Source organism: Bos taurus, chromosome 12 (assembly GCF_002263795.3).
Source record: "Bos taurus isolate L1 Dominette 01449 registration number 42190680 breed Hereford chromosome 12, ARS-UCD2.0, whole genome shotgun sequence".
Taxonomy (NCBI): domain Eukaryota; kingdom Metazoa; phylum Chordata; class Mammalia; order Artiodactyla; family Bovidae; genus Bos; species Bos taurus.
Window position 1 is genome coordinate 26076389 of NC_037339.1, and position 14059 is coordinate 26090447.

Sequence of the window (14059 nt, forward strand, 5' to 3'; positions counted from 1 at the left end):
AGGAGCATGTTAAGGCTGTATATTGTCACCCTGCTTATTTAACTTATATGCAGAGTACATCATGAGAAACGCTGGGCTGGAGGAAGCACAAGCTAGAATCAAGATTGCTGGGAGAAATATCAATAACCACAGATATGTAGACAACACCACCCTTATGGCAGAGGTGAAGAGGAACTAAAACGCCTCTTGATGAAAGTGAAAGAGGAGAGTGAAAAATTTGGCCTAAAATTCAACTTTCAGAAAACGAAGATCATGGCATCTGGTCCCATCACTTCATGGGAAATAGATGGAGAAACAGTGGAAACAGTGTCACACTTTATTTTTTGGGGGCTGCAAAATCATTGCAGATGGTGATTGCAGCCATGAAATTAAAAGATGATTACTCCTTGGAAGGAAAGCTATGATCAACCTAGATAGTATATTCAAAAGCAGAGACATTACTTTGCTGTCTCGTCAAGGCTATGGTTTTTTCAGTGGTCATGTATCGATGTGAGAATTGGACTGTGAAGAAAGCTGAGAGCTAAAGAACTGATGCTTTTGAACTGTGGTGTTGGAGAAGACTCTTGAGAGTCCCTTGGACTGCAAGGAAATTCAACCAGTCCATTCTAAAGGACTGGTGTTCTTTGGAAGGAATGATGCTAAAGCTGAAACTCCAGTACTTTGGCCACCTCATGCGAAGAGCTGACTCATTGGAAAAGACTGTGATGCTGGGAGGGATTGGGGCAGGAGGAGAAGGGAATGACAGAGGATGAGATGGCTGGACGGCATCACCGACTCAATGGACGTTGAGTTTGAGTGAACTCCAGGAGTTGGTGATGGACAGGGAGGCCTGGCGTGTTGCAATTCATGGGGTTGCAAAGAGTCGGACATGACTGAGCGACTGAACTGGACTGAATGGTACGTAAAGCATTTTATAAATTATTTTACTTTGGAGAGACTGACAGGCTGTTAAAGTTTTCTCTCTCTCTCTTTAAGGGAAGATGAACTTTGATACTTCTAAAGGTATTTGCTGAATCTGGTAATACCACTTTGGTCTTTTCCCCATTTGGAATATTCTCCCAGCTTCACATTATTTTCCTTTCATTTACTGAAGACTCAGAAGCTGCTCACAATTTTCCTTTCCATCCCAAATACTGTAATTATATGTCAAGGCTGTATACATCATGCAAAATACCGAGCTGGATGAATCACAAGCTGGAATCAAGATTGTCAGGAGAAATATCAATACCTCAGATATGCAGATGACACTACTCTACAGAAAAGTAAAGGGAACTAAAGAGCCTCTTAATGAGGGTGAAACAGGAGAGAGAAAAAGCCAGCTTAAAACTCAACATTCAAAAAACTAAGATCATGGCATCCAGTACCTCCACTTCATGGTAAAAAGAAGGGGAAAATGTCAAAGCAGTGACAGATTTTCTTTCTTTGGGCTCCAAAATCACTGCAAGTGGTGACTGCAGCTATGAAATTCAAAGATGCTTGCTACTTGGAAGGAAAGTGTGACAAACCTAGATAGGATATTAAAAAAGCAGACACATCACTTTGCCAACAAAATTCTGTACAGTCAGAGCTATGGTTTTTCTAGTAGTTGTGTATGGTTGTGAGAGCTGGACCATAAAGAAGGCTGAATGCCAAAGAATTGATGTTTTTGAATTGTGGTGGTAGATAAGACTCTTTAGAGTCCCTTGGTGGAGAAGGCAATAGCACCCCACTCCAGTACTTTTGCCTGGAAAATCCCATGGATGGAGGAGCCTGGTGGGCTGCAGTCCATGGGGTCACTAAGAGTCGGACACAAGTGAGCGACTTCACTTTCACTTTTCACTTTCATGCATTGGAGAAGGAAATGGCAACCCACTCCAGTGTTCTTTCCTGGAGAATCTCAGGGACGGGGGAGCTTGGTGGGCTGCCGTCTATGGGGTTGCACAGAGTTGGACATGACTGAAGTGACTTAGCAGCAGCAGCAGAGTCCCTTGGACTGCAAGGAGATCAAACCAGTCAATCCTAAAGGAAATCAACCCTCAATATTCTTTGGAAGGACTGATGCTGAAGCTGAAGCTTCTATACTTTGGCTACTTTATGCAAAGAGCCGACTCACTTAAAAAGACCGTGATACTGGGAAAGATTGAAGCCAAAAATAGAAGACCGCAGAGAATAAGATGGTTAGATAGCATCACTAACTCAGTGGAGATGAATCTGAGTAAACTCTGGGAGGCACTGAAGGACACGGAAGCCTGGCATGCTGTAGTCCACGGGTTCACAGAGTCGGACATGACTTAGCGACTAAACAATAACAATTCAACTTAAGTGCCAAATGCAAGATTCCATCCTTTCAGTTTCTTGATCTCATTATTATGGTTTTCAACTTGACTCCACTTAATTACTGTATTTGTATGACCACATTCGGGTTGTGTTAACCTGTTCTTATATATCTCTGAAATCTTAAAATCAAACATCTGAGAGCTTCCCATAGTTTCAGTTCACTGACTCTTATTTTCTTGACTCCATTATTTTCTGTGTATCAGTCCCCTGCTTTCTTTACTTTGCTTCCTTCCTTAACTATTTAAATTATCACTTATCACTCTATCACTTCAATCACTTTCTTATTTTTAACTTAATATGTTTACTCCTTTGCCTTGATGAAACTATCCAGCAATAAACAACCCTAGAAGTGATGAATTAAAGATAATGTGCTTTTAAACCTATTTAAAGATAGAGCTTAATAGTCACAGATACAGTTCTTTCTCTTTTTGGCTGTTGACAGAATATAAGAAGTTTCTTACATATTTTAAAAATTTACAATTAGGCTCCTTCCTTTTATTTGGAAGGAAATGGAGTACAGACCTTGTAATCTATTGTAATCGAGTGTTTTGCTGTATCAGAGAAAACATCATGTGATACACTCAGAGAAGTTGGGAAAATAATTCAAAATATAGTATAATTAACTCAAAATAAAATCCCACTACCCTACAAGAATCCATATTATAACAACTTTTGGTGGTTGGAAGAAGAAAACATATAGATGTATTGCTGACACGATCTGTTGAGGGACAATGTGTGTACGTGTGCTGTATGGGGAGTGGAAGATGAAAGAAAGAAGTAAATCAAGGAATAAGAGAGATGAGATTTGTTGGGGATTGGAAGTATATATTTGGCCATGTCTAAGAAGTTCATCACATGCACGAACAGTGACCTACTGTCATATGGAGCTCTATTTTCTTCTTTATGGTAGACTTTTCCATTAAAATATGATCTGGGCAAGGCAAACTCAATAATCATCTTCCCATCTACACCACTTCTTTCAGTGTTTCTGAGTTCTAAGAATGGCACCACCATTACCTGGTGAGTGATGACAGCAACCTGGACAACATTCTTGATTCTTTACTAACCATTTAACCATCAAGTCACAATGACATTACATAATTTTAGATGTATGTTTTCTATTAAAGTGGTTAGAATCAGTGATCTAAATTAATTAGAACACAATGAGTTGAATGTTAAAGATTCAAGTACCCAATGTTAAAGATTTCCAAGTACCCAAGGAAAATGAAAATCTGTTCCATGGTTACAGAACCTAGAGTTCAAACAGATGGTTGCAAAAAAGTCCCAGCCAGGGAATAAAATGGATCAGAAAACTAAGCAAAATCCCCACTACGCTGTATGCCAACTTCTCCAAAATAAGCAGGGTTTTGGATCTAGAAATCTGAGGCTATTTTTACCTTCTTAGCAGATATGAGATACTCCTTTTAAAAGGCAGCTGAACTATCCCAGAAGACATGCTGGACAATGAGTCTTAAGGGAAGAAGACACTGAGGTATCCAGGGTTTGGGTAGTTTATTGTAAGACTAAGAAGATGATGTAAGAAGAGGGTCCTGAAAGTGAGATGGTACATTTACTTCCAATGAAAGGGCAGGGACATGTGCGGCTGTTCCCCAGGTACCACAGCTCGTTGCATTAATGCAGAAACTAAAGTCTAATTTTGTCCAGAAACAGACCTGCTTTTAAGAATAAGCGTATCTCTAGAGCCCAGAGTAAAATGAAGATCCAGAGCTTTACATTAATAAGATTAGCAGAATCTCAGCATAATCCTTGAGTGTGTGGGGCCCTATTAATAAATAAGACTGAGTTTTCCAACTCCCATGGAAGGGACTCAGGGCAAATTAATTCAGGTTTAAATAAAATCTGAGTACAGGGGCTGTAGTTCATACCCATTATAAATGGCATCAGTAAACATTTTAAGTCAAAGGACAGAGAAATGGAGCCAGGAAGTGAAAGTTAATACGACTGTTTCAAAATATTTCAAATCTAGACTTTGTTTCAAAAGTATATGTATGAAACGAGTTGCCAGTCCAGGTTCGATGCACGATACTGGATGCTTGGGGCTAGTGCACTGGGACGACCCAGAGGGATGGTATGGGGAGGGAGGAGGGAGGAGGGTTCAGGATGGGGAACACATGTATACCTGTGGCGGATTCATTTTGATATTTGGCAAAACTAATACAATTATGTAAAGTTTAAAAAAAAAAAAAAAGTATATGATTTTCACTTGAAATACTACCTGCTCACTCCTTGCTTTATGTTTTAGTGTTAAATTACATTACTTTAAGTTAATATTTTGTGCTTATAATGCTGATTTTGGGTTATTTCATTACTTTGACTTTAAATTATTGATAGAGTGAGAGAACTCTTGATACAGATCAAGTCTTGTTTTGGAAGTGTAGACTATCAGATTGAAATCCAATAACTATGTCCATCCTCTCATTTGAACCTGTTATATTTATTTATATAACTTTTTAGAAGCAATGGCATGCTATTCTATGAAGTTTCATAGCCATTAAATGAGAATGAGCTATGATACGAATATTTTTTATTTCTAAGCAAGTTAATTTTTTGGTCATCTTAGATTTCACAGTATTAACAAGATCACAATTAATATTAATAGATTGTTTCTTCTACTTAGTGCTACCAACATACTTGTCAATACAACTTGTAATGTATATTTTAAAAAAGCTCTCAAATTCTAGTTTTTCCACAGGGAAGAAATCAAGATCAATAACATTACACGAATTCAAAAGTTAAAATATGTTAGAGCCAATGAGCAGCATAATTGAGTCAAAAGATAAAATTAAAAGGAACTGTATGTTAAAACTAAACATTTTATATAAAACAGGAAGTAGAATATTATAGAGATGAAATTCCTTCAGATTTAACATATATTTAATAACAAGAATATATCTATAAGTGGTATTCAACCTCTCCACTGAGGAAACAACAAGGCTATTGGAAGAGGCAGGCACATCTACATTGCTATAAAACAGTAAGTGATATACCACAGACAGTTGCAATACAGATAATTATCACAAACTATGAGGAATCAGGTTTACAAAAGATAGAGAACCCAGGAAACTCTATAGAAAGGGTGACATGTGACCTCAGCTAAAACAGGTTGACCATATTTTCCTATTTCTTCTAGTATATGTCTTCATAAAGCAGCCAGACTAATCTTTTTAAACATAAATCAGATCATGTTACCCTTCTGCTCAAAACCCTTCACTGTTTTTCATGCCACTTAGGATAAAGTCACAAATCCTTGTGATCTACAGGACTTTAAATCATCAGGCTCATATGTTCCTCTCCAGCCTCATCTCAAGACACCACCCCCACCACTCACTGAGCTGTAGACATAGAACTCCCCTTTCTGTTCATTTTATTATCTCTATAGTCTGAGTCTTTGTAATGTTTGTCTCCTAATGTTCTATATTCCACACTTTGCTGATGATTCCCTTCTCATCCCTCAAAACTTGGCCTAAACTGACCTTCTTTGAAAAAGTCTTTGCATCTATTGAGATAATCATATGGGGAGGGAGGAGCAAGGAGGGTTAAGGATGGGGAACATGTGTGTACCTGTGGCGGATTCATGTTGATGTATGGCAAAACCAATACAATATTGTAAAGTTAAAAAATAAAATAAAATTTTAAAAAAAGGAAAAAAAAAAAAAGAAAAAGTCTTCCCTGAAATCTCTAATCTAAAATAAAGATTCTCTGTTACACTCTTTCTTTCAGAGTACCCTATATTTTTCTTTCCTAACGTTTGCTGAATTTTGTTATTAATGTTTTATTTCTATAATTATTTGTTTACTACCAGCCCCTTCTACCAGACTATAATTTAATTATGTGAGGGCAGGCCAGGCTTTGGTGCTCAGCTGTTTCATCAAATACTAGTCTAGATGTTGCTGTGAAGGTATTTTGTAGGTGTGATAACATGTATAAACAGTTGACTATAAGTAAAGGATATTATGCCCAGTAATGTGGGTGGGACTCATCTAATCAGTTGAAGGTCTTAAGAGAAAAGACCTAGGTTTCCTGGAGAAGAAGGAATTCTGCCTCAAGACAGAAATCCTGTCTGTGCTTCCAGACTGCCAGCCCAGCCTACAGATTTCAGATTTGCCAGGTCCCATAAGCATGTGAGCCAATTCTTTAAAATAAATAAATATCTATATATCTATATTCATATCCATACCTACATCTATATCTGTATCTTATATATATTCTGTTGGATCTTTTCTGTTTGTCTGGTGAACCCTGACTGATACAGTCTGCTTCTACTTGTAAAACTGTGTGATACTATACAGGTTTCACTTAAACTCTGAAATCTTCAAATTTCTTTATTGTAATATGAAAAAAAAAATTCAGTATCAACCTTAATAGAGATTTTCTGAATGTTAAAAAAAAATCTCATTTAACATTCTTAGTATAGTGCCTGGCAAACAATAAATATTTAATTAATGTTAGATGTGGTGGTATTGTTATTATTATAAGAAACAAATATCTAGAGTTAGCTATTTTTAAAGATGTTTATGTTATAATATTACTTTAAATTCAAATAATAAAGTTTTCTTAAATCTATCTTATACTTGAGATCCCAGGACAGTTGATCAACTATCCTGGCCATATTCCAGATGTTATCTCTAGCTAACAGAATCACTTCTACCAGAATTTTTCTTAGTGTCCTTTCCACAGGTAACCAACCCCTAAATTCTGCCAGACAGAGACTGGATAAAAACATTCAATGAGATAAGACAGTCCTAATATATATAAATGAAGGACCTTAGCAATCTAAATATAGTGACCTGACTCACTACTATTTTTCTAGAAAACACTGTGCAGAAGAAAACAAAACAATTTTATACCCACAAAATTTTAGTAGAAAAACACTTTATTATTGTCTCAAAAATAGCCTAATTTGAGATGAAAACCTTTCCTAAGAAAAAGTGAATAGAGAAATATGAAATAAAATATTTTTAAAGAATGTTATTACTTCTCCATAATACATGCTTATATTATTACTTATATGTAAGCAAAATTAAGAATGATATAAATCTAATAATTTGAAGAGTTGACTCTAAAAGATTAAAAACAAACCATTTCTACACTCTTGCTATATATGAGAAATGATAGTCTAAAATACTTGTCTAAACAAATTTTGTATTGTTATACATAATTATAAATTAGAAATAACTTCCATTAGATTACTTGTAAAAGTTTAGATTTTCTTTTAAAGCCATTCTAAAGAGTCATTAAAAAGATTTCAGGAAAAAAATTAAGCAATTTATAATACTTTAAAATAATAGTCTATGAGTAATTTTTAAGTTTATAGTTATTTTTTATTTATAACTTTTAAAATTAACCTATGAGTTACTCTTTACTTCTAGTATTTTTTTTTACAACTCACCTATGAGAAACCGCTCCCCATGCACCATGCTTATTTGTGAGAATGTTCAAGATTTTCTGTTTCAACTGATTTGCAGTCACGTGGTCCCGATGCTTTGCGGCACTTATGAGATGGTCACACATCTTCTCTTCCTCTCTTCTATCAGCAGCATATTGGGCACACTGTGACTAGAAGAAATACCAACAGTGCATGATAATACACCTCTATCTATATAGGAAAGAAATGGTATCTAGCCTTGAATTAAAGGGTAATCATTATCAATTCAATTTTTAAAATTCAGGTAATATAATATTTTGAAAGATATTCTAGTATATATGTATGTGTATATATATATGCATATACATATGGTCACTTTTTAAACTGGTAAAACTGTGTTCTTTCTATGTGTTTATACATAAAGTATATGGAAAGCAATTTGAATGTTAATAATCTGGGTCTCTCGCATTGTAGGCAGATTCTTTACCATCTGAGTCCCAAGGAAAGCTCATTAAGTAATATTATCAGATAATTTATGACTTTTAATCTACTTTTCAATTCTGAAATTCTGATTTTAACATATTCTAAAAGTGAGCATTTTAGAAACAAAATAGTTTATCAAAAATGCAAATCTACTTATTATTTTACCAATACAATGTTGTTGTTGCTGTTTAGTTGCTACGTAGTGTCTGACTTTTTCTGACCCCATGGATGGTAGCCTGCCAGGCTGCTCTATAGATGGGATTTCCCAGCAAGAACAATGGAGTGGTTTGCCATTTCCTTTTCCAGGAGATCGTCCCGACTGAGGGACTGAACCCAGGTATCCTGCATTGGCAGGGGAATTCTTTACTGCTGAGCTACCAGGGAAGCCCCTAATATAGTATATAAGTGTTTGTTGTTCAGTCATGTCCAGTTCTTTGCCACACCATGGACTGTAGCCTGTCGGGTTCTTTTATCCATGGAATTCTCCAGGCAAGATTACTGGAGTAGGTAGCCATTCCCTCCTCCAGGGGATCTTCCTGACCCAGGGGTTGAACCCAGGTCTCCTGAATTGCAGGAAGATTTTTTTTTTTACCATCTGAGCCACCACGGAAGCCCAATATAGTATCAGCTCAGTTCAGCTGCTCAGTTGTATACAACTCTTTGCGAATCCATGAACTGCAGCAAGCCAGGCCTCCCTGTCCATCACTAACATGCGGAGTCCACCCAAACCCATGTCCATTGAGTCAGTGATGTCATCCAACTATCTTATCCTCTGTCGTCCCATTCTCCTCCTGCCCTCAATCTTTCCCAGCATCAGGGTCTTTTCAAATCAGTCAGCTCTTCACATCAGGTGGCCAAAGTATTGGAGTTTCAGCTTCAAAATCAGTCCTTCCAATGAACACCCAGGAATGATCTCCTGTAGGATGGACTGGTTGGATCTCCTTGCAATCCAAGAGACTCTCAAGAGTCTTCTCCAACACCACAGTTCAAAGCATTAATTCTTTGGCACTCAGCTTTCTTTATAGTCCAACTCTCACATCCATACATGGCCACTGGAAAAACCATAGCCTTGACTAGATGGACCTTTGTTGACAAAGAAATGTCTCTGCTTTTTAATATGCTATCTAGGTTGGTCATAACTTTCCTTCCGAGGAGTAAGCGTCTTTTAATTTCATGGCTGCAGTCACCATCTGCAGTGATTTTGGAGCCCAAAAAAATAAAGTCTGACACTGTTTCCACTGTTTCCCTATCTATTTTCCATAAAGTGATGGAACTGGATGCCATGATCTTAGTTTTGTGAATGTTGAGCTTTAAGCCAACTTTTTCACTCCCCTATTTCACTTTCATCAAGAGGCTCTTTAGTTCCTCCTCACTTTCTGCCATAAGGGTGGTGTCATCTGCATATCTGAGGTTATTGATATTTCTCCTGGCAATCTTGATTCCAGCTTGTTGCTTCCTCCAGCCCATCATTTCTCATGATGTACTCTGCATAGACGTTAAATAAGCGGGGTGACAATATACAGCCTCGACGTACTCCTTTTCCTATTTGGAACCAGTCTGTTGTTACATGTTCAGTTCTAACTGTTGCTTCCTGACCTGCATACAGGTTTCTCAAGAGGCAGGTCAGGTGGTCTGGTATTCCCATCTCTTTAAGAATTTTCCACAGTTTATTGTGATGCACACAGTCAAAGGCTTTGGCATGGTCAATAAAACAGAAATAGATGTTTTTCTGGAACTCTCTTGCTTTTTCCATGATCCAGCGGATGTTGGCAATTTGATCTCTGGTTCCTCTGCCTTTTCTAAAACCAGCTTGAACATCTGGAAGTTCACGGTTCATGTATTGCTGAAGGCTGGCTTGGAGAATTTTGAGCATTAGTTTACTAGCGTGTGGGATGAGTGCAATTGCGCGGTAGTTTGAGCATTCTTTGGCATTACCTTTCTTTGGGATTGGAATGAAATGTCTTACTTAAAAATGTTATGTTCCTGATAATTATATATAAATCAAAACTGTGCCATTTAATAGTGTTCCATGAGAAACGCTGGACTGGAAGAAACACCAGCTGGAATCAAGATTGCTGGGAGAAATATCAATAACCGCAGATATGCAGATGACACCACCCTTATGGCAGAAAGTGAAGAACTCAAAAGCCTCTTGATGAAAGTGAAAGTGGAGAGTGAAAAAGTTGGCTTAAAGCTCAACATTCAGAAAACGAAGATCATGGCATCCGGTCCCACCACTTCATGGGAAATAGATAGGGAAACAGTGGAAACAGTGTCACACTTTATTTTTCTGAGCTCCAAAATCACTACAGATGGTGACTGCAGCCATGAAATTAAAAGACGCTTACTCCTTGGAAGGAAAGTTATGACCAACCTAGATAGCATATTCAAAAGCAGAGACATTATTTTGCCAACAAAGATTCGTCTAGTCAAGGCTATGATTTTTCCTGTGGTCATGTATGGATGTGAGAGTTGGACTGTGAAGAAGGCCGAGCGCCGTATGGATGTGAGAGTTGGACTGTGAAGAAGGCTGAGCGCCGAAGAATTGATGCTTTTGAAGTGTGGTGTTGGAGAAGACTCTTCAGGGTCCCTTGGACTGCAAGGAGATCCAACCAGTCCATTCTGAAGGAGATCAGCCCTGGGATTTCTTTGGAAGGAATGATGCTAAAGCTGAAACTCCAGTACTTTGGCCACCTCATTCGAAGAGTTGACTATTGGAAAACACCCTGATGCTGGGAGGGATTGGGGGCAAGAGGAGAAGGGGACGGCAGAGGATGAGATGGCTGGATGGCGTCACTGACTCGATGGACATGAGTCTCAGTGAACTCCGGGTGTTGGTGATGGACAGAGAGGCCTGGCGTGCTGCGATTCATGGGGTTGCAAAGAGTCGGACACAACTGAGTGACTGATCTGATCTGATCTGACCTGATGCCATAAATGGCAATGTGGTATAGAAGATAGTTTAGGAATTTAGAGTTTCATTCAATTTCACACTTTATGTAAATTCTTTTTTCTCTGTATTCAGTTTTATATTCATAAAATAAAGGGCTAAAACAAGATTTTCTCTACAGAGTATCTTAGCTCTGGAATTTAATATATTCAAAGTGTCGTTGAATGATAACTACTCTCTTAATCTTCTCTACCTAATAATCAGTTGTCCTCTCAGCTATCTGTATTCAAGTTCATTGGTATTAGAAACATAGGCAATCTTGTGTATCAAAAAGGTTCAATACAAACATGAACATGTGATGAAACATCTCTTTAATCCTAAGTCTTTTTTGTATAATGATTTACGTATAGAGTGACTGAATATTTTAATATTATCAAGTATTAATATGAGTCATATAATTATAAAAAAGTTTTATACTTCTAAAATACACATATAATGAGTTCACATTCATTATTACAAAGTAAAAATCCTTCATGGAAGGTATATGAGCATAATCCTTTCAACTATCTCTCGATTTAGACTACCAAAGTCATGTCTTCCAGAGAAATAATCCTTCAGTAACCTAAGAAGGATTAATTCATTTTCCAATTTATCTTTTTGTACAGGGACTCACCAATTAGTACAATGATCTGTCTCCATAATGAGGTTAATATTTCATTAGCTCATTGGAGAGTAAAATTAAATTTTCATTTTTCTTCCTTAACAATTACAATGGTTAGCCAAAAAACTTAACTGTTAAGTACCCATCTCAAATTAAATATACTTTTTTTCCTAATTACAGGCTTATATGGGAGATATAGAATTTCCTCAAGAAGTCCTAGTATAACATGTTATGGCTTTACAAAATCTATTACAATTTAAAAGTGGAATATGTTTGGTAAACTACACATGCACACAGATACACACACATCAATGCACTTTATTAATATAGCTTTAACCTAAAAGGAACAAATAGAAAATTTGGGTTAAAAAAAACAATGCACGTTCATTAAGTAACAATGATAATACTCTCAAAATTTGGTTTACATCAGTATTTTATGTGTACACAATCTAAAAACATTGAGTTGTTCACATTCCATTCACAGCATCTATACCTCCTTTAGCTGTGTGTCCTTAATCAGAGAGATCTCATTTTCACCAAGATGGTGAAAATGGTATTAAGGGTGTGTGAAAACAATCTTACTCTTTAAATGTATAAAGCACGCATACACAGTACACAAACAAATAAACAGCATATTGGCTATAATTATAATAAATCATGGTAGGGGCTGATTAGGGTGACAACTATTTAAAAATTTTCCTTAGGGGGACAATAATGTACAAAGGTTGTAAAACATCACTCTTAGCTTAGTATCATCTTGGTTAAATATATGTTAGAGCTTGTAATTAAAATCTGATGGCTTGAAAATGTATCTTAAATGCTTTCACATGTCAAATATTGATCTGCTTATATCCCCAGAAAATAACTTGCTTTTCTTAGTAGAAATATGCTCAACTCAAAACTGATTCTGCAGGGAATTCAGTTAATATTCTAAACCTTATTACTAAAAGAGGTCAAAAGTCAACTGAACATTGCTATTTTGTCTAGAGTTCTGACATATCTTATACCTAAACATGTTATTCAAAGCAGATAACTTAATCTTTTCTCATCATCCAGATTAGAGTATGATACCTGATTTGTAAAGATTCGATGTTATTTATGGTTGGAAAGATACAAAACTTCATTCTGACAAACACTTAACTGTTGATGTATTTTTATTAGAATTTATATTTTTTTCAGATAAGACTGCTACAATCCCATATGACAGGTGTGTGGTGTGTCATTTGACAAATGAAGTGGATATTATGGTTATTATAACAAAACAGTTATTTCTGCCTTATTTTCAGTGAGGTACATCAGAGATCTCTAGACCTATATCAACCTGCATGACTAAGAGAGCTGCTTTATTGAGATAAAAACCTCAAAACTGGAAATATGGGTTCTAGCTTCCAGCTGCACGACATGTGTTCATATGCTGTATCAGGAGCATAAATTGGTGGACTTAGGTATTATTTTCAAGGCCAACCTAAGTCTAACACCAGGTCACCTAAATATTTCTGAAAATAAGTTTATTGAATCAGGGTAATATGTCAAATAATTATTGACATGCTAGAAATATAAGAATAATATTTATTTAAAAAACTATTAGTATGTACTATGTACTACTTGGAATACCTTAAATTTTTGAATATAAAATAGAAATGATAGTTTGTTCTTTATGCAAATTATAATTTGTGCTTATGAAGATTTTAAACTATTATGTTTCCATATATACATACAGATCTACATATACATCATATATAATAGGATTGCTTCATTTGTTAATAAAGTATAAATTATAAAAATAAAATATGAACTAAAATGATCTTTGGCCACTCTAAATAGAGATGAATACATTATTAAATAATAAATTAGAGAAGAGTAAAACTGTTTCTTCACATAACCACTATTACACCCATATCTAATGGTGTGTAAACTATGCTTAAAAATTACTAAAGGAATTGCACTGTAAAACTGTATGTGCCTTTAAGAATAAGTTAGAACAACCTCAGTCTATCAAGTGGTTAAGCATAATGCTAGAGTAGTCTTTTCATATTGCAAATGAGGTAATAAGAAATAAGTGTCCTGTCTGACATTTACTAAAGCTTTTAAAAACAACTGAAATGCCTTCAGTGAAACTTTCGTCTCGAAAAAAAAAAACTTATGTAAGGTTACCATTGGTGACAACTGACTTGTAAGAGAAAAGCAGAATTTAATTCACTCCCAAAACCTTACCTCAAACTCTGCATGTTTATGTACATCCTCAGCTCTCTGTCTGTTCAAAATAAACTCAGCTTCATTTGCAACACGAACTATATGGTCCTTCATAGCATGGCATAGCAAT

At 36.2% G+C, this 14059-nt stretch overlaps 1 protein-coding gene across 6 annotated transcripts in view; it reads right to left on the reverse strand.

The window, feature by feature from the left end:
* NBEA (neurobeachin) overlaps positions 1-14059 on the reverse strand; it is a 673061-nt gene that overhangs the window by 307294 nt on the left and 351708 nt on the right. For all 6 annotated transcript variants that reach the window (XM_059892161.1, XM_059892163.1, XM_059892162.1 and 3 more), the window contains 2 exons: positions 13951-14059; positions 7727-7893 (listed from right to left, as the gene is read on the reverse strand). In XM_059892161.1, coding sequence (XP_059748144.1) covers positions 7727-7893; positions 13951-14059 — 276 coding nt within the window. The remainder of the gene's footprint in view (positions 1-7726; positions 7894-13950) is intronic.